This window comes from Mytilus edulis, chromosome 9 (genome assembly GCF_963676685.1).
Source record: "Mytilus edulis chromosome 9, xbMytEdul2.2, whole genome shotgun sequence".
Lineage (NCBI taxonomy): Eukaryota > Metazoa > Mollusca > Bivalvia > Mytilida > Mytilidae > Mytilus > Mytilus edulis.
Window position 1 is genome coordinate 48,280,261 of NC_092352.1, and position 27,790 is coordinate 48,308,050.

Genomic DNA, 27,790 nt, shown 5'->3' on the forward strand with positions numbered 1-27,790 from the left:
TGCGGTTTATTTAAAAGGCTAATAACCACTGAACTAGAACAACTTCCTGATAATCACTTTAACCGTTATTGTACCAGCTTTTATTGTTTTGAGAAGACGTTTAAAGAACAGTAAGTAATTTTTACTTCTTAAAGGTAAGTTTGTCTAAGTTGATGTGAACATCTTTTCGATTAGAAATTTTTTGAATAAAAATATTTCTTTTATAAAATGAAAAAAGAAATTTATATACATATATGTATATATTGCATGTATAGTTTTCTGTGACAACTTTCCTAAAGAAGTCTTCAATTTTATTATTTTTATTGTCAGTTGCAACTCTTAAGAACTGCAGTTGGTAGTCAGCAGTGGCGGATCCAGAGGGGGCGTAGAGGGCGTACGCCCCCCTTTTTTGCTTGCGGGTTTTTTTTTGTGAACTTTGCCGTGTATTTAATTTTCATGCGACAATCCTTTCCTTATTAAGATATTTTTCGCTTGTATTTACTGCAATATATTATTGATTATATCAAAGTTATGTGATTCGCTACGGTGGGGTTGACTAGTACTTCGAAAAAAACTCCACTCAGTCATTTTGAAATTAAAATTACAGTAACACATTGCTTATGCTAAGGATAACAAGCATGACGCCTTCAAAGCGACAAAGCAATGAGCAAGAACGTATAAATTTACTTCTTTTTCACAATTCCACCCAACAGAAAGTAAAACTTTATAACACTCTAGTGAAAAAAAAGTTCCACAGCAATATTATTTACCGTATCTGGATCGAAAATAATCATCTTGTTCACTTTTTTTGCTATTAAAAAAAGTATTTTCAACAGGATTATTTAGCATTTAATGAAGATGATGAGTAAAAAACGGGCCTAAATCTGTTTTTTTGGGGTGTTGCATGTAAATCCAATATAAGACCATAATGTCTGCTCCGCCGAACTGATATACTGAATACTTTTTTCAAGGCTCGACTGCAACCTCCATGCTGAATGTGGCCAATATGTCTCCATGTGTCGACCGTTATTCACAACTTCATTGTCATTTCCGATCTATTCGTAGCCTTTGGTTGATCTAAACCCTCGCTTCCCTTGTTGTGTGAAACGTTTCAACCAAACAAAAATAAAAATTGTGTGTTTGTCTTTCTTCGTGTCGGTCGTATTGTAAATTCCATTTTTTACTGACGAATCCCACATTAAATATTAAATAGTACATAGCTTTGGATCCATTCAATCATATTATAATAGACAATTAATGGAGAGAATACGGCACCAAAAATGTCCAACCTCTACACTTAAACTAAAATGCATTTTACTTGTTTTATGTTTTTCAGCCAAAACAAAGGTCCCAAAAAAAGGTCCCCAAAAAAAATGACGTTTATTACTTAGCCCCCCCCCCCTTTCCAAAATCCTGGATCCGCCCCTGATCAGTCGCCAAGACTTCCATCTGCCAAGTAGCAAGTTTTCCATATTTGGTATGAACAAATGATGCATTTATTTTCTCTGTGAACTCATAACATGACATGATAATAAAACTCACGTTGCAGCCTTTTTTCATTATCAAGATTCATGAAAAACAACATCTTCATAACTTATAGAATTGCCCTGAAAGTTTTTAATAAATATACATACTGAGGCAAGCTTAAAATTTTAAATCCTTCTCCTCCCTCCCTCTCCCTTTCCCCTACCCCGGCGGAAAATTTAAGAGTTCACTATAATTATAATAATTTTATTAATTGTCATTAATCATTTACACTGTTTATGGCATTACAAGTTTAAACAAACAATAAACAACAAATTAAATAAAAAATAATAGTATACAAAAGATTAATCAAATAGACACAAAGACATAAGTGATAAATCTATAATATTACAATATTTAGTGTCCATGTTACATTACAATAAGACTTCTGTCCTAAGTTCCAAATACCTTTTAATAAAAAAGTCAATAATTCTAACATGTCTAAAGGAAGTGGGGTTTAATATATAAAATATTATTTTTATAATAATGCTAAGTTTATTCTCTTTCATTTACTATCTGGTTTAAACATTCTTTAAAATGGCATTCCGATGTATTGCTTTTTCCTAGATTTCAATTATATAACTTTCGTTTTTGGTTTTTTAACCGCGTAGACATCATCAAGTACAAACTAACATTCCTTATCGCTTGTTATAAATTCATTTCTTCAATGAATACTCATCAAATACTTTTTAAAGAAGATAATTTTAATAATATTAAAATGTTTTGTTGTATGTATAAACATATTAGTAAAAAATCATTAATATCTATGCACACGCATGCGGATGAATATTCCAAGAACGTTTGATATACCAAGGAAGGATAGCTCTGCATGGATGATTAAACATTTTTTGCGGGAAAATACAACCCATTCTATTTGAAAAAAAAAATTATTTCAGAAGAGTGTCCACCATGCAATTGCACTGCACTATTATATATATATACATGTAGTAGAATAGAACGATATACAAATGCATGAAAGTTATATATACTTGTAACTGTAATATACACGTATTAATATAATATATAACAACAAACCAGTGTAAACTGATTTGTATCACTACAATATTATAGTTATTACGGTGAGGTTGAATTCCCTGTCATTAATTTATCATCCATGCACGAACTTGTCCCTGAAAGAAATATCTTTGTACATTATCTTCACTTTCAGGTATAGAGATGTGATTTTTTTCTTAGACAAGTGCTTGTCCGACCATCTGCTAGAACTTGCGGTCATCCGATTTTTAGTACTTCGCATACCTGTCAACTGACCCGTATTCTGCGGGTGTGACCCGAGATTTTCACAATTGTGAGGGATCACCCGGAACACTCGCCGGGTCATTGAAATAACCCGGGAATTCCGAAAATGAACCGATTTCACCCGTATTTCTTAACCTTGAGATTGATTTCATAAGTAATATTCCTTTGAAATACCGGCAAATTCGTAATTCTTCCATGAACAGGAAGTTCATTTAGCTATGTAAACTGTCAAATTAAGTGACCCATTAAGTGCATGGCTTCACTTGACAGCTTTGGTGTCAAACACACTGTTAATTAACACCAATTACCTTAGGTCGTAAATAAATTGCACCATCGGTTACAAACTGAACTAGAGTTACTTCCCCTTATTTGTCACCATTCAAAATTATTCCTTATATTTACGTTTTATAGGTGAAAAAGACTAAATTATTCAAAATATAAAATTCAAATACATATTGAAAAATAACTATTCATTATTTTTATACCTTTATACAATTTTTTAAAAAAAGTTGAAAATTATTTTTTACATTTAATATACTTTCTTTAACTGTATTACTATATTTTATCATAGTCAACTTAACCAAGTAATGGTTTAGGACTTCATAGTAAATAGTCTCAAACATATAAGAGTTGCATTAAATTCTAGTGTTTGATGATTGTATTACTTTTGGGACTCTCTCTACACGAGGCATCGGAATTAACGTCAACATTCTGATCGAACGTGGTTGCGTATCACACTGCACAACCGAAATGACGGTCTACGTTGGTAAGAGTTTTGCTGCGGGTCGGAAGAAGACCACAACTAACTATACTGATATTTTCTGGTCACCTTTTGTGTGCTGAGTTTGCTACAGAAGTTCCTAATCATATCTGGAATCATCCGACTGATGCTAGATATCCTTTCATGCAGTTTTGTAATACCACATTTTACTTTTCCTAATTATCATGTTCCATCGTTTTACTTTACCTTTTACAGCAGACCTACTATGAAAAGTCTTCACTATAGCATTACACTTATTGCGTCAATCTCCATGACGATTGGAAGTAATGTATTGAATAACGTGGTAAGTAAATGCATATACAATGTTATGGAAATCCGATGTATACTCATATTAGCTTGAATATAGAACAAAATTTCTAGCATACCTAAATTTTAAAGACTTATAAAAGTATGGGAGAGAGATTTCAAAAATTGGATCAAAAGACAACAGAACACTATTGATGAATGACTTATGGTATACCGCCATCTTGGATTGTACAATCACAGTACAAAATCGGTCTAGTTATTTGCCCAAATCTGGGCAAATTTAAGACAGATTTGCATTTTAATGGTTAGACTGTTTATTTATATAAAGAAAACTTGTTGATTTTTTGTATTATAGAAAATATTTAAACAAATATCATTTTTGTTTGTTTTCAGAATCATTTTTTCAAATGAGCCATTTAAGAGGAGATAACTCTTTTAGTAAAAAAATTATACTGGACTAATAAGATTTATTTTTAATTTTTACTTGTAGCAGGAAAACGAGTTCGGTGATACCATTTTTTCTTTTTATTTTCTTTGAACATAATTATAAAACCTATCTTCTTACAAATTATTTCAAAATTCTATCTCATAGAATTTTTTTATGCACACAAATGTATTTTTCATGAACAGTCTAACCAAATTTAGGCAATTTCCAACGACCCATAGCTTGAAAAATAACACGGTGACCCATGCTTTTTTATGTTTTGAAAAAAGCATAGTAAAATCTTTATTTTGGCAAATTATAAGGAAGTTCTGTCTCAAAAAGTTTATACTTGTGATCTACCTCCATGAGGATCTCGATATTTTTTAAGCAATTTCGTTCTATTCTTTGTAAATTCTGGCCATTAATTATATTCTCTATATCGTAAATCCCTATTATTCTCTTTTTAGTTGGTTTTTTTTTTGCCAATTTTTCGCTATTCTTTTTGCCCTTTTTTCTCTATTCTGTAAACTCCATCTAGACCCTCTTTCATAAGCAGCGTTAATAGTATCATTTGTGATTTTAATACGGCAACGTTTTAAACTTTTTAAGATACCAAGCTATGAAAATATTACAATTGTCATCAAAAATGATATTGCATTAAGAGCTGATAATGTACATACAAAATGGCTCAACATATTGTCACCATTAAGGCTTCCAAGTTAACCAATAAAAACAGACATAGCGATGCATAAATATAAAGAATCAATGATGTTTACATTATTACAATAATTATTGTTTTCTTTAGATATTTGAGATGCGAAATGTTGAAAGCCAAACATGTTCAGTTGAATCTTTTGATGAGAGCAACTTAGTCTGCAATGTACCAGTAGAGAATGGAATCATCCGAAACAATGGAACTTGTGATTTGTCCCGTAGTAATGAAATCATAAAAACTATGTACTGTTACTATGGTTATTTGTATATGTCAAACATAAAACATCAAGGTATTTGGAATAATCTAATAGTTTTAAATTAGTATGAATGAGTAAAGGTAAACATAATAGCAATACGACTCACAACGCTATTTCAAATTATGATGTAACAGTATTATGGGGAACATTTCAAAGTATGTTAAAATGTATATCTATAGAACAGCATAAGAAGTCGCTGTAAATGAATAAAATAGTGAGCATATAATAAGTAAATTCAAGGTAAACTGAAAACTAACGGCTTTCGTGTGGTCGTCCTGTAGAATATGGGGGCATAACTTCTGCTATTTTTGTAAGGCTGAAGTTATTTCTCTTCTTTATTTTCCTCCTATTTCTCTATTCTTTGTGTTTACGTAGGAACTCATTAATCATTATCTTTATCTTTTTTTTAACTATTGTTTCTCCATTTTTTGTTTTTATTTGACAATTAAACTCTACTTTTACCAACTATTCTCTATTCTTGTTTATTGATAGGCAGAATTAAAAGGGCATCGGCAGAAGAAATGGTAGCAATGACATCAGCGGGTGCTGGAATTGGAGCCGCTTTCGGTCCTGTTGGAGGTGTAATTGGTGGTGCAATTGGATTCGTAGCTTGTCTCATATTCTGCAGCAATGAACCTGAAGTCATAAGTAAGAACTATGTTATCAAGTTATATTTCTACATAGACTAAATTAAATGTTTTTCTCAAATGTATGTTGCATTGCATATTTCAATTTGCCAATTGTTTGGTGTTTCAATATCTAAAGTTCATTATATATTTTTTCTGTACATTTGGGATGAACAACTCAGGAGCTTTTCAGTCTTTTTTTTTTAAAGAATCCAATCAACTTCTTGGTGTCAATACTGTAAAGTTTGCACTCGTGCTAATGAAATTATAATAAACTCCGACTCTCTCTGAATGTGCGTTACACTTTTGAATTCTCACTGATTACGGAATTGTCTTGTCTATACTCTTTCTTATTTCAAGAGTTGTATTTTTAGATTTTGTGTAAAAGTAAAGTCAAATTATCTACTTCTTGAATTAGTCTCCGAGGAATAGTGACAATAAGTCTCATTGACAATTTTTATATACATGTTTTGACTACTCTCAGCTCAATTCTGAATCAACAAAAAGTATTTTGTAAGTAATTTCGTTTATATCGTTGTATGAGACTCCATCAAAGTTTCAAGTAAGTAATTCACATCGTCGTCAATTCTGTGTAAAAAAAGACCGTTGAGATAATGGCACATCAACTAAAGATTAAGTGGATTTTGATTAAAAGGTAAACATATATAAAGCACTTGGTAAAAAATAGAAATTTCATTCCATTTTAGTCAATAAGCCACCATCTATTACATGTGGATCCCCTCAACCATCAGATAATATTTTCGCCGAACCATTGGCTACGAGTGCTGCTGTCACGTGGAATCATCCTTCTTATTCTGACCCAGAAGGTGACTCTGTTAGGTATATTATAATTTATGAAGGTCATATCTTAATCTGATTAATTAAAAAGAAAAAGGATCACCAATTGTGTATGAGTTATTACATACGTCACCGTAACTATATGAACACGGAGCTGTAGAAAAAAAAAGTGTAGTCATGATACCACATAGCTTCAAACACTTCTGCACATTTTAACATTTTCGATCTGCTAAGTACCGACGTGACTTGTTCCCGAATATGACTGTTATACCGAGTGCGAATTTGCATTGCTCTACGACGTGCTTCGGTATTTAATTTGTACATCCAACATTCATGTATTTATTTTTGATGTTTTTAGTATGGTTTTGGTTTGATAATGTGATACATGTATGTCTTATCGTTTGTAGTCCAAATAATTATAATATTGCCTTTGAATGTTGTTTCAACTATAATATGATATGTTTGTGCGTTTCTTAAGATCTGCGATGAGAGTTCTTGCGTATGAATGTGCTTTATTTCTGTCATTTTAGCAATATTTTTTAACATTGTCATATAAGTGGGATGTTTGGCTAGCTATTAAACCAGGTTCAACCCACCATTCTCTCTTGAAATGTCCTGTACCGTGTCAGAGATATGTCATGTAGTCTATATGTATGTTGGGCGTCACTTCAGTGTTTCTTTTGTTGCATTTTTTACCTCTTATGTTTGATTTGTTTACCTCGGCCTTAGTTTGTAACCCGGATTTGTTTTCTTTCAATCAATTGATGATTTTTGAACACCAGTATACTACTGTTGCTTATATTAAAAATGTTCCTAATGAAGATTAATCCGGAATAGGTGACAAAAGATTGTATAGACAATAACTGTTTAGTGTCTTTAAATATCAGCTGTATTTGTACGAGGCTAGGAAACGATGTGTTTGCGAGCTTTTAGCGAGCTATTACACCTGTTTCGAGCCGGGTACAAATACAGCTGATATTTGATATTTAAAGACACTAAACAGTTATTGTCTTTATACTGCAATTAATTCTGTATTTTATTTGTGTTTTGAAAGACACAAAAACACATGTTTTGCATTTATTTTCGATTTGAAATCCCTCCCGTGTAGTAATACGATACAGTAATCACACATTCAGCTGAAGACGGGTTTGCAAAAAAAAAAAAAAATCTCGAATGGTCAACAATAATTCATCGCTCAGGGTGAATAATTATCTATTTCAACATAACAACACATTTCAACAGTAAAAACAAATAACAAAACATTGTCCAATTTGAAACAGGAGTGTACGAGTTGTCCTACGCTTCAGACTCGACATTCACTAAACATGCATGCTGAAATTGACATGGGTGTTTTTGTTACACAATCGTGCATTCAAGTTTTGAAATGGATAGTTGGCATTGCAAAAAAGACTGCTGTTCATGTGTGTATGTTATCAGAAAATTGGTGTGATTCTTATTGCTCTAAAGAAATGTTTGAAAATAAAAAGAACGTATAAAAGTAATCGTTCATTCGCAATTAATACGTCATTGGAATGCGACTGCAATACACATTATGACGTCATGCAGGTTAATACAAAACTTAGTACGACAGTGGGCGGAGCTTTAAATCGATATCTGTATAGTATACAGATACAGCATAGCGATATCTATAGGGCTGTATCTGTATAGTAGAACTCCGAATTGCAGTATAATTATAGATTATCGTTGATCATCTCAACGAGATTGATTTTCTCGCTTGAGCTGGTACTATCGAGTTGAGATGACCAATGATAATCTGTTTATCGCTATTTTACCTATGACGACGTTGTCAATTTCATGTCAATTTCGTTAGCAACGCCACGTGGCCTCCTTAGTTTCTAGCGATATTTTTTCCATCTCAAGCAAGAAGCATGATATGAAAATTATCACAAAAAAAGATCAAAAGAAAAATGCACAAAATAGCGATAAAAAGTGTTATTCTTATAGACTGGAAATCGATTTTACCTTCATTAGCGTTTCTGGTCGAATAACATTCACAAGGTACTCTCGATGCATATGTTTAATAAGTCGAATACAAAAAAGTCGAAGCATTAAAACTTCGTAGAACAGGCTCAAACTTCTTTGGTCAACTCGGTCTGAAAAAAGATGCGTTGACTGTCTTGTGGATTAGAATTGAGTGCGGGTCGCTAATAATTGAAATGACTTGCGAATTATTCAAAAGTTTCAAAACTTTTTATGATAGCTTGGTAATTATTAGTGATCGTAACTAGGTTGACTCCTAAATATCTTTTGTTACTTGGATGAATATTTTTTGTTGTCTTAGAAATACATACCCGGCATTTCTTTTTAATCAGTATGTTATTACATATAATATATAATAACAAAAATATAACATATAACATATAACATATCATATTACTGATAGTTTAAAAAAAATGATTAAAAAGTTTTCACGTGCAATGATTACCCATATGATAGAAGTGTTACATACAACACAGTAAGATTATCATTAAACCAGCATATTCCCTGCAAGACAGTGGATATGAATAAGTTTGAAACGTTTAATGCAATTTTTTTTTTGTTTACTGTTTTTTTTCTCCAAATTTAATCGATGCACTCTATTAAGGTGATCAATTTAGTATAAAAATAGGTATTTGTTCGTCATCTTTTGTAATATTTTTCACCTTTTGCTATATATGAGATTCAATGTAAAGTGTTTTTTGGAAACAGTTGTTTAACTTTTTAAAGTAAATCATTCCTAAAATTGATAACAGTTAAAACATGTTCTAATTTTTAGCTTAAATGGTGGAAAGCCTCCATCTGGATCTTTATTTGAACATGGTTACCATATAATATCTTATACTGCCACTGACGTTCATGGGAACATGGGAGTCTGTAGTCTCGGGTTTCGAGTAACGGGTAAGCAACAAATTCATTTAAAATTTAATCAAAGAATCAGATTGTTTGATAAGAAATTTACCATTGCTGTTTGATGTATTATCAAGAATTATAGCTTTCGAATGGAAAACCTGCGCTACAATTGTCATGCTTATTTCAGTTTTAACTTTTTTCTAAAACCTATTAAATTTAAAGTAACAAAATGTCAATTCTACTGTCCCAAATTTGAGATTGACATCCATTTGGTATCTAAAAATCAGCCCAATGCAACCAACACGACTTTAAACCCCATTTTTAATACTCACAAAAAAATATTTCCAGCAGACAAATTTTACTTCCGTTGAAATTCTGGAATGGAATTCTTACTGTTAGGTCCGCATTATGAGATGTAATTGAGGTGAAGATATGTTCTAATACCTGATGATGGTACTTTTCCAGAGGTCTGCTTCTTAACTTTGAACATCTTAGATCTTACTCGTATGTTTTTTCAATTAACATTCTCTCATTTTTGCCGTTTAATGGATTTCTTAAAGTAGTTAAGTGTTCCTTCTTATCACATTTGTGTTCATAATATATTATATATATATAAGATGGGATAGTAGTACCAATGAAACAACTCTCAAGCTGAAGTTATGAATATGAAAGAATTTGTAAAAGAGGGACGAACGATTCCAGAAGGAGAGTCAAACTCATAGATAGTAAATAAACTGACAACGCCATGGCTAAACATAAAAATACAAACAGACAAATAATAGTACAGAAGACACAACATAGAAAACTAAAGACTAAGAAACATGAACCCCACCAAAAATTTGGGGTGATCTCCGGTGCACCGGAAGGGTAAGCAGATCCTGCTCCACATGTGGTACCCGTCGTGTTGCTTATCTTTACAAATCCGGTAAATAGTCTAATTCGGTAGGTTACATTCGTGAAAAGGGAAGGGTATTGTAGTTGCGACATAAGGAACATAACCGATATCATCTGTGAAACGTTTATTTCATAACGGTCAGCCAACTCGTGATGGCGTCCGTAAAATTTACGTAGGGATGATTTCAACTTCACCATTTGGAACTATTGGTTTAATAGCTTCCTTGTGAGTAGAAATCCTTTATCAAGATAATCATGATAGAATTTGTAAATTGATTGTCGTATTACTATATATCAAATTAAATTTTATACTTAAATTATTATTACGTTTTTTTAGTGAACTACTGTCGTGAGAGTCTTTACGTAAAAAATGGATTTGCTGTATGTGATCCTGGAGATAAGATTTATGGAAGTGTATGTCAAATTCATTGCAATGATGGGTATCAATTAACATCTGATAGCGAATCAACAAAAACATGTGAAGGCACATCCTTCTCCAGTGGGAAGATTGAATGTGAAAGTAAATATTGAAAGACGTTTATATCTATAAATAATCATAAATATCTATAACATTAAAACTTTGAAAAGGCTACGTTGGTTGCTTACAAAGCCGGGTTTAATTAAAAAAAAATGCATATTTAGAGTTCTTTTTGCCAAAATATACATACATATATATTTAATTCACGCCAATAGCTTTCATCTTTGTAATATGGTTACACATTGTTTATTAAACGTTTACTTAATAAATCTTAGAATGCAAATCAAATTCATATCCAAGTGGAAATTTCAAAAGAACATTTGAATGATGAAAAAGTATGAAAGGAATAAATAAACTCATCACATATACCATGATCAAAATTTTATACTGTCTGCACTAATTAACGGATTGTCTTTAACAAATGTCAAGCTGTAAAAAGCCCCCAAATAATCAAGTCATTTTACAAAGAACAACAAGAGATGTGATACTATCCCATAGTTCTTTTTAAGAACAAAAACAGTGATACCCACAAATGCAATAATTCCAAAAAAAAAGTTTGTCGGAATGACATTCAATTTATTATACTTTTAAGATATTAGATATAAAAGTTTACGAGTGTTGTACTTCACTGAATACATTGATTGCATTTTAGGAAAGAAATGTTCACTTCCGGTTTCACCTTGCAACGGCAACTATACCTGTACAAATGATTTATATGAATATGATTCTGTTTGCTATCCGAAGTGTAATGCTGGGTACGAGACAGAGATGAGTCGATACTTGAAATGCAATGGAGACAGCTGGGAAGGAACAAATACCATACTTGCCTGTGAAGGTTCAAATTCTTTATACCATATATTTATTTGAAATGTGCAACATATGCTGGATTTTCCTAGGAAACCTGCTCTAATACCGGTATCAACTATCTAAAATGTATATCAAATGTAGCTTATTCGTATCAAATGTATGGTTAATATGTAAATGTCGGTCGGAGGAAGACGGAGACTGACTTCTATTCCCAAGTCACCCTATGGGGTTTCTTATCTTAATAAAATCAATTGTTATAAGATCTTATAAGATAAAATGAACAAACAAAAGTTATCTGAGAGAAAAATGCATCTTTATAAACAAAACAAACAGACAAGGTTCTCATGGCGTTGTCATTGATTAAAAGATAACCCGTTCTAACAACTACCCTTCAATATTAGCCCAAACGCTCCTCACTTCTCGATATATATATATCAGAACAACAAAATGGCGTTCCATTTCTTATTATTCAACATTCGAATAATTATGTACCTTTGTATCCTGACGAAATGATCCCAAATTTTTCAAACGGTAAGGCACCTTTTAGGCATTTATACATTTATACATATGCTTAAAATTATTACACAAAGCAAGAAACGCGAAAGATGATGAACTAATTCATAAACCCAAAAATTATCATTTCAAATTTATTTACAACATGTAACTTATACACATATTAAATTGATGAGAGTGAATCTTTATAATTTAAATTGATGCTATAAATCAAGTAAGCTAAATATCATGTTTAGCCTCAATTAGAGTTGAATTATAAATATATGAACTTTTTCAATTAGATGCGGAACCGCCTGAGTTTGTCAACTGTCCAACCACCATTATCCGTTATGCTGATAGAGGAAGTGACGTGGCAACAAATGTAACATGGAATAAACCAATCATAATTGACAATTCTCAACAAGGTCAAGCATGTGGTGATCAAAGTGAACCTCTATTAAAACAAGTAGAGGGATTACAACCTGGGTCGGATTTTTCTGAAGGATTTCATCTTATCAAATATGAAGCCAAGGATGGAAATGGACTTACAGCATTTTGCAGTTTTAATGTCATCATTGAAAGTATGCTTTGATTAATCATACTGTATTTGCTAAAGAAAATGAATGATCAGCTACCTGTGGCCAATATTAGACGGATATATTATTTTTGTAGACCCTTTTTAAAAATATATCAAATTTTAAATCGCAGCCTCTTTACATCAAACACTTTCGTAAAAGTTTCATTTACTTCAGAAAAGCGTTTTAAATGCATTATATTGAAGAGAAATAAACTTTGATGGATTTCTTTTTGTATGTTTTTTAAAATAAAGTTTACATCTATTTTAATGAAGAACCCTAAAAGAATGAAGATCAATATACTATGTCAGTTATACAAAAAAATGAGATACTATAATATCGTATTTTACAGCTATTTCGTGCGACCCATTGATGCCATCTGACAAATTTTTAATCTCGCGATGTCCAACGGGATATACATATGGATCATTCTGTTCTTTCACTTGCTTCCTGAGTTACATTCTTAAAGGCAATGAAAGTGTCTCTTGTGAGTTAGATAAAAGTGGCAAACATGGAATATGGGCTTGGGCTAATGATACGGAATCATTCTGCGAGAAAATGAGTAAGTTTGTCTTATTTTAACAATGTTTAAACTATAGCATATTTTATACCACAGTCAATAATCACTAGCATTTATTATTTACATTTGTCACTGTATGTCTACTTGTGTAATGACGATATATGCGCTTTAATGGAAAAACAGTGTTAATTCTAAATTTATTCACTACGATTGAAAGCTTCAAACATCAACTTATCTACTGTTCTTTCGTTCTAGTTCTACATTTCTACGTCTTTTTAGTTTTATTGATATTTATATCCATAACATCTTCTTTCATTTATATTTTATGAAATTGAACTTGAAAAATTTGCTCTTACATTTATGATTTTAAAAATTCGTTTAACAAAGATTAAATGTTCTGTATTTTTATAAAACAATTGTTTATTATTAGTGTGTCCAGACCTACCGGCTCCGGCCAATGGCGCCCTTGCATGTTCGACAGTTTTAGGAAATCAAATTTGCACAATGGCCTGCAATGACAGATTCCAGACCCCTCTGAAACCCCCTTCAGAGTTCGTGTGTAATGATGAACAAGAATGGATTAATGGGATGCCTCCAAACTGCACAAGTACTTTATTCTTAATGTTATAAGTATTATTTCTTGAGAAACACTAAACTCAATTTTATCGACCTTTTTTCAACTACTAAAAATCCTTTTAAATAAAATGGAGGTTACGACTTTCAAGTGGTTTGATCATAGATAATCGTATTCAGTCGAATTTATTTAGTGTGTGTTTTAATTATTATTAGTCGCACGTTAGCACATTTCTTAAACTATTTGATATATTTATTGTTTCCTTTATCGAAAAATGTGTAAAGTTTCTTTTTACTTTTTGAAATCATATGACATATGTGTTATCTCATGACCAAGATATAAAATTGATACCGGTTTACATGAAGTGAAAAACTAATACATTTTTCTTATGTTCGTTTTGGGGTTTTTGTTGCGGCTTATCGTTCGGTTTTATATGTTGTTGTTTTTGTTTTACCTTTCTAGTTCATTTTAAATTTCATAAATATGAACATATTATTAGAATTCTTCAGTTAAGTAGACTTTTTACTTTTTCTATTCAAATGCACCAGTAAATTATTAAAATACGTAATATATCAAAGCTAAGTAGCCAAAATGCTTATCTCTGATCATGTCTATTTATATAAATAGAAAGAAGAAATCCGAACCTGGTGGTATTACCCGGAGAGCTTATATATTTTTATTCCGGAGACTGCAGTGACACAACCGTTCAGCAAGGAATCAAAGAACATTTTATAACTGTTATGGAAGACTTGGCTTACAATAGAAACTGGTCTAATATCTGTCCGACATTTTGCAACATTAGCGATGTAACTGTTACATGTGGACCTACAACAGGAAGAAGACGACGAGATAGCGAAGGAACATATTTTAAGCGACTCTTCGCGCGATCAACAAATGCAATTACATTGACTTTCTCTTTAACAATGGAGTGGATTGATGAGGGCGACTACTGGGACAATGATGGCAAAATAATTGCTGTTAGTGAAACACTCGAAGAAATGTCAACAAACGGTACTTTTGTTTACAATGGACTTTCACCAGCGACGGTAGCTTTTTCGTACAGCTCTATGCGATGTGAAGAAGGTTCTGTTCCCAATTACTACACAGATACGTGCTGTAAGTGAATTCTGAAATTTGAACTATCATTTGTAAGAACGTTTGCCTACTGAAAAGTTGTTATCTTTTCGATAATTTATATAATGCAGCCTTTTTATTAACCAGAACAGATATAATACCATATGAACAAAGTAGTATATCAAAACCCATAACATAGAGACGAAAAAATCATAAACAGCAATTATAGCATAGGTAATAAAAACAAAACTATGATATATATGAATACACCAGCATGTATCATATACCCACCATATGTTCCATATAATGGTTTCATGACAACATGGGATCATATAATTATCATAAAATATCGACGATGGCCATATCTAATACCTTTTAGGCAACAGACGTTTTGGACAGATTTTTAATTCTCATAAAATACTAAGACGATATAAAAAACAGGATAAAAAAACCAAAAACTGACAGAATAGATGAACGTCAAAAAGGAGGGTGCTACAATGAATTTTCTTCAGATCTTTTCCGTATCATCATTTATGCTAAGCATTGAAAATGTACTTTGAATCGCTTGTGTTGTTATTTTTATGATAAAGTAGAATTTTGTTTGCTTTATGTACAGCTGGGTGTGCTCCAGGTACCTATTTGTTAAAAACAGCCGAGGAGTGTCAGGATTGTGCCATAGGTTTCTATCAAGATGAAGAATATCAAGCATCTTGTAAACAATGTCCTACTGATATGTCTACTGAAGAAGTCGGGTCTAGCAGTCTTTCTGATTGCAAAGGTGCGTGTATCAAATTAGTTAAGTACAATGTAGTTAAAGGGGCAAAGTAGTAAGTAAAAGCAAACAAGTAAATGCTCTTGTTTATAACAAATAACAAAGGAGTCGCTCTTTATCTTAAACCTTCATTAAATGGTATGTCAAGATTCAATTAGCTATTCTACTTTTGAATATATTTTGGATATTCAAGTATTTTGGCTTCAAATGACACTGTAGAGACATTGATTGACTTAATGTGCATCTGGTTCCGTGAATGTCATTGAATGTTTTACGAAAGGGATCTCATTTAGAAATTATCTGTAGTGTATAATGTAAAGAGAGATTTTCCCAGTAAGCATGATAGAGGTTTCTTTTCAAGTGTAGAAGTACAATATATTACAAAACTATAAATTATGAAGAAGTGAACTCCGAAGAGAAAGAAGACATCGTCTTAGCATTGACGTTTAAGCTTTTTTCTTTAACTTTTTTACAAAATTTTAAATAACAAATTATTGTAAAAAGTACGTCTTTGATTTTTGAGATGTTACAACATGTTTATCGAAAAAAAAGACATTGTCTTAGCATTGATGTTTTAGCCTTTTTACGTTTTTACAAAATTTTAAATAACAAATTATTGTAAACAGTACAAGTCAACAGAATTTTACTTAACAAACGAAAGAAAATTTGTTTAGTCTTTTAAGAGTACACGTTAAACCCAAGTTTCATTTAGAAAAAGTATTCATCTATGTATTAACTGTAATTGTTGATGCATTTTTATTTTACGGAAACATAACACTTGTAAAATGAATCATTTTGGTATCTTATGCTTATATGAATGTATTTATGCTATTTACTTTATTTTAGACATTTGTCAACCAGGAACGTACTCTAATACTCGTGTAGTTCCTTGTTCAGTTTGTGGGATTGGGGAATATCAACCATTAAAAGGATCATCCACTTGTTTGAAGTGTACCAAGGGAAAATTTACCACAACTCTAGGTGCCACTGATGTTTCAGATTGTAAAGGTATTTATCAAACGATTTAAAAGTGTTTTTTTGGGATAAGTCCTAGGGAGAGCTTTGAAAGATATTTAATGTGATACATGAAGTTCAAATACTTTGTAGCTTATTTTTCTTTAAGATGCTTACTGTTATATGCTCTTGCCTTTACCATTGTATTTACTTCATGTATAAGCTTTTGTTAAAGGAGGGGAAAAGAGGATATTTCTCAGGATTTTATATTTGATATATGCATAAACAATGATTACAACACTGTGATTATACTATAACTTGTGCATTGCAAGTATTCAAAATATTATTTATTTTGCAATGTGTCCACATTTGAATGTCGTGAATCTAATATCAACATGACAAAAAAACATAGTTGGAAAACATATTCAAAGTAAGCGTTTAGTATCAGACATTATGCAGCAGTTAAAAAGCCAAAATACTAAAAATTTCGATTTCTTTAAGTCATATGTACCAAATTAAAAATCGGAAGAATATATGAGCAAAGTAATAAAAAAAAATGCCAAAATAAATACGATTAGAATAAATAAATTTGGCTTTATAGTCTTTATCATAAATAACAAAATAACTTAATATCATTGTCTTCACTTTTTGGTTTTACTGTTTCAAGATAAATCATTACAATTATTGATTTTCATCAATTTCAGATTTTGATGCCATGATTCCCGAAGATACACAAATCAACTTTATTCCAGTAACTACAAGTTCCACTGATTTTGCACTTAGCTTTTGGTTATTTTGCCTTGAAAACTGTAATTCATTTATCACTATCAAAATAAATGGATTCACATTTGATATTGGAAAAACAATGACTGTTTCTCATTCTGGGTGAGTGAGAAACACCATACATTTTATAGAAAAAAAGACGCAAATCGATTGCACAACGGGAATTAAAACTTAACTGATAAAAATTAGGATATCCTAAGAATTTAAAAACAACCATGTCAATGATATTTATTTGCTAATGTACTTTTTTTAAATACTTTAAATTTGAAGTACAAAGACAGTATATGTACCTAATCAATTAAGTTCCTCGCATTAAATATCGTTATCATCCTATTTTGTGTACTGTAGTATTCTAAATAAATTGATACCGTTTCAAGATCGGCAACTATCGTTGGCCCTTATCTATTTTTCTTAAATTTTCTTATATATCAAGTTTATGCTAACAGTGTTAGGCAAATTATAGTATATTTTTGTTTTAGGGAAAATGACTTTAAATCACTTGACGAATTCAAATCTAAGACTTGGATCAAAGTTATGTGTGCATGGATCCAGTCAAAGAGTGAGCTGAAAGTGCATGTGAATGAAGAAGTGGTATTAACCAAAGTGTTTTCTGGTGGAATAGACGGTAGTCTAACTGTTGGAGCTAAATTAGAAATGTTTTCCCCAGCGCATAGTAAGTATCAATGATAGTATAGTCTGTACAATAAGAACACACTTGGAACCTTAATCTTTTATAGATCTTAATTAATATGCATAGCTTTTCTGCAACAAACAGTATGATTTGTGGAAATGCAATTTAACACACTTGATTAACGATAATGTGAAGTAGATGTGTTCAAGATGCATTGGTTTTTATTTTCTGATACATGCTGTAAGCTATCTTCAATTGTTTTTAATCTTGAAAATGTATTACCGTTATTTATGGTTGATGGTTTTTGCAATTTAAAACAAATAATCTTTAATACATGTATATTGTGATTTCCATAATAGTTTTCCTGCCTCACAGTCATGCATAATGAGTCCACCAAACATGGATATAGTAACGAATGTAGCTATGTATCATGTCGTGTGAGCATAATCCTCTTCTTCTTGAATATGACCTATCAAAATAGATTTTTATCATCGAATTAATGTACATTCATAAACAACACGACCGGTGCAACAGGTTCTGCTTAACTCGAGTTCACTACTATTTATAGTTACTTTGACCATCACTTTGGATTTTCCCGCCTATTCTTAACCCGAAATCCTACTTGATAAATTTTTGACTCCTTCAATATAATTTTAGAATTTATAATAACTTACAAAATTTATGAGTTTTCAAATGTTGACGTAGGTTTTGTTTCTTTTTTTCAGAAATTTACTTGTCAGGGTTAGTACTGCACACAAATATCACATCAGATATCTATTCTAGAACTTGTACACCGGTGACCACAGATGCAGTATACACAATGTCGGATTTCCTGACCATTGGCAACAGTGATATTGAACTACTGGAATCTCAATGTGATGGTAAGAATAATGTAATAACTTTTTATTTGATGCGACTGTAATACAAGTAAGAGGTTTAGTTAACCAGGTTTAGTCCACCATTTTCTATATAAGAAAATGCCTGCAACAAGTCAGGAATATGACAGTTGTTGTCCATTTGTGTGATGTATTTGAACTTTTGATTTTGCCATTTGTTTAGGGACTTTCCGTTTTGAATTTTCCTCGGAGTTCTACATTCCACTATAAGTCGTTTGTAGAGTAAAAATCAGGCAACAAACGATGTTACAGACCTTCCTAGATCAAGAAGACCTCCTATAATATCTGCTAGAGAAAATAAAGCATAATGAAGTAGGATCAGAAGGAAACCCATTCAAACAATACAGTCCTAAAAAGAGAGTGGTTGCCATACAGGAGACTTTAAACAAGAATTGCTCGAGATCGAAATCCGCTACTGGTTATCGTGCGACAAGACCATTTCGGGGACCTTTTTTACGAACAGACATAAAGTGGCCCGTATCCAATGTAGTGCAGAGCTCGCCAAAGTTGGAAACTAGCATCGTGGAGGAAGATCTATTGTTCCAATGGATTCGGTTTATCTTCCTTGGCCCGATCATAGCCCGGATTTGAATCATATCCAGCATATGTAGGACACTATTGGGCGTAAACTGCACAAAAGGACATCCCAGTTCAAACACGTCATGAAATAAACAATGCCAGGAATAATCAGGAATGATTGCGGTGACCTCAGCAACAAATTAGTCGATTGGTGGCTGGAATCAGAAGTCGTAGAGAGGCGTTAATCCGTTTGAATAGAGGCTGCCCGTAGTACTATTTTTTGGCGTATGGCGATCAACCATGATGTCAACAATCATCATAAGATTAATTTTGAAATATCGTTCGACTACAGTTTTTTGTACAAAAAATACTTCATTTTGTTATCAAAACTGTGGTTAGATAAAACATTTTTTTATACATTTTTTTATTTGTTTTAGTGCCAATGTTATCATTAACTATGTTTCAATATTATTTTACAGATATTTTATCATATCCTATCCAAATATTAGGCTGATTTTTCAAGGTTTAAAAAATCAAGGTGTTGCAATACTTTTTTTACTGTGTATATTAATTTAAGAGAAAAACAAAAAGAAACAATTCAATGATATCTAATATGTACTGCAAATAGTAATGTCCATATTATCTTGATGTTTTGAAGACTTTGCACAGTTTACAGTCTAACATTTATGAAGTTTATTGATTAAAGGTAATGTTCAATGTCATGTGGCTATCTTTTTGTTTGATTTTTATTGAAGACGTACAAAACACACCTCCATTAATCTAAATAAAAAAGAAATGAAATATCTCTAATCATCTTAATGCAGTGTAATAATTGTAAACTGTTTAGGTTGAGATTGGTTTCGACACGTTACCTATGTTATAAAACATTAAAGACACAATAACAAAAATTGACGAATAACTATTAAATTGTATAAATGGGTTATGCGCAGTGAATTAAATGAATATTCACCAAAAAATTGTTGGAAGAGCACCCTTAATCTTAATAACTGCAGATATCCAGAACATCTGTTATTAAATCTTATTGAACACGATTCCTTCTTATTTTATTAAGATCATTATCGAATTTCAGAAATAAACGAGTGTATTTCAAATCCATGTGGGGACGGTAACATATGCTACAACAAGAAAAATGGTTATAATTGTACCTGTCTAAATGGATACAGAGGTAGTAACTGTCAGACACCACCAGACTTTTGTATCGGAAATAACTGCACCAATGGAGCAACATGTGAAAGCCAACAAACAAATTATACTTGTCAATGTGCAAATGGATACAAAGGCCCTTTCTGTGAAAAAGAAATAGGTAATAACCTTGAACTACATTGTTTCTTGTGAAAAGCTTAGCAGTATGAATATATATTCTTAAAAGTCTTTTTAAAAATCTTCGTCTGTTACAGAAAAGCATTTCGAACGCATAAAATTTATAACGTATAGTTTTCAATTTTAAACCTTAATTTTAATACAGAAATAATCAATAAAACTTTCTGTTTAGAAAAAAAGAGATATGTTTTGATTACTTATTAACATTATTTTAGAGCTCTGGTGTGGATATATTGTAAGAAGTCATGTTTTCTAAGAATACAAATCAATATTTTCTCTACATTAAAATGATTTAGTCAATGGTGGTTGGAGTTCCTATTCAGGATGGTCTGAGTGTTCAAAGTCATGTGAAGGTGGGACTAGATCACGTGTTAGATTTTGTGATAGTCCTGCTCCTGAACCAGAGGGACAATTTTGCATTGGAAGTGACACTGATATCGGAAATTGTAATACTGATCCATGTCCAGGTACTACTTTTTTTAATATTCAATATGGTTATATATTTATAAATATTCTCTGTTCTGATTAGCATAAAACTGCCATGATGATGTGATAACTTGATGCAAGGATTGCTTATAACATTGCAAAAGCAGAAACAGCAGTATTATATGCGCTTTTAAATATGCATCAATAATGGTTGACATGCGGTGGATTTAAAACGTTTTGTTTTTGTTTTAGAGTAATACTCTCCCCTTTTTTCTTCCATTATTACACTTACAATAAAAAACGTCTTTAAAGATATAAAAGATGAAGTATGACTGCTTATAAGGGAAAGCAAAGTTAAGGCAACTATTTCAAAACCAAAAGTATGGTGAAGCATACACCAATAGAAATAAGCACGTCCTTCAAAAATAGGCAAAATCCATACGTACCGTATAAGTTCACTTACATTAATGGCAGCATTTTAGTGCTGTCATTAATCATCTTTGATATGGTCATGACTATGAATTAACTGTTTATAAAACTTGGAATATTTTCAAAATACTTAAACTAAAAATGATCACCTCGTTTTATTTGACAAAACCTTTCGGAGTTTTGAGTCCTCATTGCTCTTCAACTTCATTTTTTATTTGACGACTTTACTTTTTTGAATTGAGCGCCATTGTTGAGTCTTTTGTAGACGGAACTCTTGGCATCTATAACTAGTTTGTTTTATCATTAATTTTGTTCATTTCGACACTCGTCTTGCTTATATGCCGTTATCGTTTAATTCAATGTTGATACTGATTTTCGGCTTCTGTCATATAATTTTATATTCATATATTATAATATGTATACAATTATTGTTTTACTTTTTTATAGTTTGTAAACCATACTATCAAATACAACAGTTCAAGAACGATTTTAATTGTACAATAATTAATGAACACATAACATGCATTGTGACGTGTAAAGATGGCTATGTATTTTTACCTGAACATCCACCAAATGATATATATGAATGTGGAAATAATACCAACTATATGTGGTCTGATACACCGCCAGCTTGTGCTCGTGAGTAACTTAAAGATAATTGATATTTTTCTTTTTTTTAAATGTAGTAGATTTACATAATAGACATTTTGTTTAAAGGTGATTTAAAAATTTAAATGCAGTAGAAGAACCTTTTCAACCAATTTTATTCAATAATATGTAATTGTTTTAAAATTAAATGTGTTGTAAGAGTTGAAAAAAAATCAAGAAATATTTTATACTGCAACGACAAATATTCAAATTTTTATTATTTATACGATGCTTGAGGTAAAAAGCAAAAAACTGTAAACGAAAATATCTTTTCATAGTCAGCCGTTTTTTTGTCAATATAACAGTGATATCTATTCGCGATATTCCAGCTTCTAGCGGATTCATTTAAGAGACGATTTAAATAACATAATATCGACGACATATTCAAAATATTTTTTTATATAATCCGAGAAAATTAGTTGGTTTACAGTAAGCCTTATCTATAGCAGACGAACCACTCCACTCAGATACTTGTTAAATTCTTCTTACTAATGCGTAACAATTTTGTTTTCATATATTTTCTGATTTGTGTATTTCAAATAAGGTTAATCATTCGATATTAAAATGTCTTTTGGTATATTTTTGTAATTTATTGAACTCTGTCAGAAATCAATAAAAATGCATCTCTTATTAAATTTTTAACAGCAATTGGTCTTCCAATACGCCTTCAAACCAAGTACGCAATCAAATATGACTCATCTGCATGCACAAATATAAATGAAATAAAGAATGAACTGACATCTCGAATACAAAGTCTACAGTGCGTTGAAAGTGCAACATGTCAAGTATCGGTAGATACAAATGACTGTGGTAGTGGTATTGGCAGACGACGAAGATCTACATCAGAACTTGAAATTATTGTTACTTTCACATCAACGCTTTCCCAAAGTAATAATTTGGATATGGAAGCCTTTTATGCATCAAAAATAGGTATTCATTGTTTTAACATTGGTTGATTTGAATCGCATACATGTTTAAATCCACACTCTTAAAAATAGAATAACAGGCGTTTTGGTTTTCTTTCCTCAAATATCTAGAACGATGTGACATTAGTTCATGCTTACTATTTATATTTTAAGAAATGGATCTCTGTTACATTTAGTTTGATCATTTATAAAAGCTGACATTTTGAGAACGTCGCTTTCTAGGTAATGCTTGCGCTGTTGATAAATATACTGTTAACGTTTTGGTATATATTTTGAATATTTACCTATGTTGAAAGACGTGTATAATGTCAAATCATAAGATTAAAAATTATTTAGACTATTAGAAAACCTGTAAGATTTCATCAGATATTTTTCTTGAAGAGTTGCAATTTCGGTACTGTGACGTTTATTGTAATGGACATATAGCTTTTACGTGTTTTTCTACGATAAGTAGAGGCGGTCTTTCGAAAATTATAGTTATAAAGTTTAAAGACAAACCATATTAATGTCATTCACATGTGAATTTCTATTTCCAGTTTCACAAGAACTAGCTGAACTTATAAATATATACATAAACCAAGTTACAACAGCACAGCAAATGATCAACAACACGGACTTTTATACTATAAATGTGAATGGTGACGTATATACAACAAATTTTTCAAATATCAACCTAACGTCTACTGTTAGCTGTTCTCCAGGAAAAGTAGAATATCAAGCAGTATGTGGTAAGAGTTTTTGTATATAAAACATTTGTTAAAGACTTTGTAGGCAGCATCAAAACAGATTTTAAATACATGACACGTTATAAATTGAAATGCATTTGTAATGTGAGACTCAGCTGTTTGTACATTAATGAGACCGTAAGATTTCTCGTTTGAATTGTTTTACATTTGTCATTTCGGGGCTTTTTATAGCTGACTATACGCTGTGGGCTTGGCTCATTGTTGAAGGTCGTACGATGACCTATTGTTGTATATTTCTGTCAATTCGGTCTCTTGTGAAGAGTTGTCTCATTGGCAATCAAACCACATCTTTGTTTTTTTTAATATTGAAACAACAGTTAAAAAATGTTTTTAGAAAAGAAAAACTATCGATCAACTGGTACAAATCGCCTGGTTTGTAACATGATTAGATCGATCTTTAACATGACAGTTATTTAATAATCGGTCTGAAATTGAAAGTTCTGAATTAACTTATTTCAGTTGCATGTCCAACTGGTACTTATTGGAGTGACGGTTTTTGCATATTGTGTTCTGTTGGTACATACCAGAATGAAACGGGTCAGCAGAAATGTGAAGCTTGTCCAAACGGATACACTACACTGTATACAGCTTCCAGAAATGTAACTGATTGTTCAGGTTAGTGTCAAATAAGGCTTAGCGGAATAGACTTTTCATATTACCGACTTTTGACTCCGGATTTTAAAAAAATTTCCCCCAAATTGTATTGATTGTTCGCTTTATTTAAATTCTTTAAATTGCTTTAAACTGACCAAGTACCTGGTAGTGATAACGCTGACTAGTTGACCTGTTGAATTTATTAAATTCCAGAGTCAATAGTTGGTTATATGAAAATAGTCTGTTACAAATAGGTCCAATCTACTTCTAATTGTGCACTGGTTAATTTGAATAGACTATTTAGCTTAAACAGCTCAATCATAACTCCTCGATTGTAATTTTTTTATAAAATTGTTAGAACATATTTTGATTATGATATTCAAACGAATTAACAAAAATTAAAAAAAAAAAATTAGTTACGTTGTATTTCTCAGCTATCTTATAGGTAAGTAATCACTTCTGATCGCATATATAGTGAGAAATTTTTGAAAAGTTTTAAAATATTCAAATTTGCTTTTGTATGGGTTAATATCCTATCTGATTTACTCTATTTTTCATTAATTTTTATATAAGATATAATGTCCTCTTCGTTTAGAAAATAACACAGCAACTACACCTACCGCATCAAGTACGAGTATAGTTACTACTAGTTCAACATCTACTTCAACTCCTACTCGTTTAGAAAATAGCACAGCAACTACTTCTCCTACCACATCGAGTACGAGTATAGTTACTACTAGTTCAACATCTACTTCAACTCCTACTCGTTTAGAAAATAGCACAGCAACTTCACCTACCGCATCAAGTACGAGTATAGTAACTACTAGTTCAACGTCTACTTCAACTCCTACTCGTTTAGAAAATAGCACAGCAACTACTTCTCCTACCACATCGAGTACGAGTATGGCTACTACAAGTTCAACATCTAGTACAACTTCTATTCTTTCAGAAACTAGCACGGCATCAACTTCTCCTACCACATTGAGTACCAGTACAGCTACTACAAGTTCAACATCTAGTACAACTGCTACGTTCTCTGGTACAACAAACAGTGTGTCTAAAGTGTCTTATTCACCTGATAGTAAACCAGAAGATGAGGAAGATAATTCTTGTAAATCATTAAACGTTTCTTTATAGTTTGTTTTGTTTGTTGCATAATAGTAACATGTTGAGGAGATCCTGTTCAAACACGATAAAGTGTAATGATAATCAGCCTTGTCACAAGTATTATTATTTAGAGTTCTTCAAATCAGCTAGGACATGCAAAAGTAAAATTACTACATAATAGGTTAAAATTTAAAAAAAAATACATATTTAATTCAGGATAGACGTTTAAAGATCCTGAAGAATATTCTATCTGATGTGAAAAGTAAATATAATAAGGCATATCCAAATTAGATAATGTGTTGTTGAAAATATTGCTATTTCTATATTTTCAAAATATATAAAGTTTTGGTTTTCTTTTTTTTTTCTCAGTCATAACTGGTGGTTCTTCCAAAAATAAATGCTGAGTTGACGGGAATCGGTTAATATATATGTTCTTGTTTTTACTAGGTTTTTTGTCTGTTTTATCATTTCAGACTTAACAACAGTTATCATTCCAGTTATAATTGTAGTATTATTAATTGCAACAATTATAGTAACGTCAGTGGCCTTGTTTAAATACAGAAAATATGTCAGGTTTGTTTTCACTTACCTAATTCATATTTACATCTGTTTTTGTAATTTGTATAGACATAACATCTGCCATAACATTCTAAATTCGCTTACTTTTCATCAGCATATGAAATACTTCAGTGTAGAAGTTAGATATACTAGCAGCCAAAATAGGTTACGATTTCTTTGTCTTCAATATAAATTCAACTGATAACATAGAAAAATAATTGTCTAAAAAAAGGAGAACAACGACAAATGAAAATAAATATAAACAGCAAAAAGGACACCGAAAAAAAGAAAGAATCCAAAATTAAACAAAATAGTAAAAATATATCAACATGAATGCTTTAATAACTTTCGCTATGAAAAGTCATAATATCGATGATCGTGTAGCATTCTAAGATACATACAAAATAAATTTAAAAACAAAATTTTAAATAAAACCATAAGTAAAACGAGGAAAGTTTCCTTTGAAATCAATTGCTTCTTTCTTCGGCATCTTTTAACTCACTTATGTTCCGGTCAGTCATATACAACTTTTGTACTGTTTTAATCAAACATGATATTCTATATTTGCATCAAATATATCATTTTTTTCAGGAGGATAAATAGACACAAGCTTACTAAACGACACAGCATTGCCAGCTTAAATATGGTTAACCCAACTCTATCAGTAAAACCGGATGTCTATGGTTTACCACCTCTTAGTACATGTTAACGTTCTACAAACAGAAATCATAAAGATATCATAAACAGATTTACATTAAGGATGTCTGCTTGTCATGTTTTGGAATTTTTGTCAGATTTTTTTTTATCCATTTGAATGCCCCATTTTTCTTTTTATAAATCTTTTACATGTATAATTATAAGTCATTTGTAAAAGTCTTGTAACATTTTATTTATCTTTTAATAGAACTTTAACTGGTCAATGATAAAGCTATGAAAAATCAAGAGAGAACATTTTACCGCCAAAATTCCAATGGCTAATATCTCGAAAACAAGCACATTGACCTCTATATTTTTTTGTTTTTTTTATTCCTCAATTTATTCCCTATCAATACATACTAGTTTTATGAAAAGTTATTTATTTTGAAACTGAGCAGCAAACATCCTTAATTAGAAAGAGTATCACAAAATTAAAAAAAGAGTTTGACCGTTCAATTCCCGAGGACAAATTCCCTATTTGCAAAGAACATGTTGAACAGTATAAAGATCGGTTTTATTCACAAATATGAGAATTGATCAAGACTTTTGGAATTTCAATTTTGTAAAACCAGACGTATTGTGTTATAATACACAGTCAAACAAATTTTCATTATTTCAAGAGCAACCATAACAAGTCCAGGTACCCATTTATTTACTCGAAATTATATTTACTGAGTGTGCTCTTTTGTAGAATACCAGGATTAAAATTGTGTACCCCAGACGCACTTTTTGTCTACAACAAAAACGAAACCTTTCCCACCGTACTGATTGGTTAAACAAAACCTAGTCAAATATACCAAACTATACTTTTGGTATGTCTACAAAAGATGCACCAGTGGATCTTGCAACAAAACTGTTATCAAATATATTGGATTTGAAGAGCATTAGTCACAT

At 31.4% G+C, this 27,790-nt stretch overlaps 1 protein-coding gene across 2 annotated transcripts; it reads left to right on the forward strand.

The window, feature by feature from the left end:
* Nucleotides 1–7: 7 nt before the first annotated feature.
* On the forward strand, nucleotides 8–27,038 carry LOC139489732 (sushi, von Willebrand factor type A, EGF and pentraxin domain-containing protein 1-like). 2 transcript variants are annotated; one of them, XM_071276489.1, is made up of 26 exons: nucleotides 8–110; nucleotides 3,737–3,824; nucleotides 5,017–5,215; nucleotides 5,675–5,830; nucleotides 6,516–6,648; nucleotides 9,383–9,504; nucleotides 10,688–10,870; nucleotides 11,481–11,663; nucleotides 12,430–12,708; nucleotides 13,055–13,264; nucleotides 13,653–13,829; nucleotides 14,424–14,912; nucleotides 15,487–15,648; nucleotides 16,489–16,650; nucleotides 17,301–17,481; nucleotides 17,859–18,052; nucleotides 18,736–18,891; nucleotides 20,516–20,749; nucleotides 21,063–21,233; nucleotides 22,069–22,260; nucleotides 22,915–23,199; nucleotides 23,732–23,923; nucleotides 24,401–24,556; nucleotides 25,131–25,646; nucleotides 26,116–26,215; nucleotides 26,792–27,038. In XM_071276489.1, the coding sequence occupies exons 2-26, from the start codon at nucleotides 3,747–3,749 to the stop codon at nucleotides 26,907–26,909; spliced, it is 5,028 nt and encodes a 1,675-aa protein (XP_071132590.1). In that variant the 5' UTR covers nucleotides 8–110; nucleotides 3,737–3,746; the 3' UTR covers nucleotides 26,910–27,038. The 2 variants fall into 2 exon arrangements, with proteins under 2 accessions (XP_071132590.1, XP_071132591.1); XM_071276490.1 differs by having other exon boundaries at nucleotides 25,485–25,646.
* The last annotated feature ends 752 nt before the right edge of the window (nucleotides 27,039–27,790 follow it).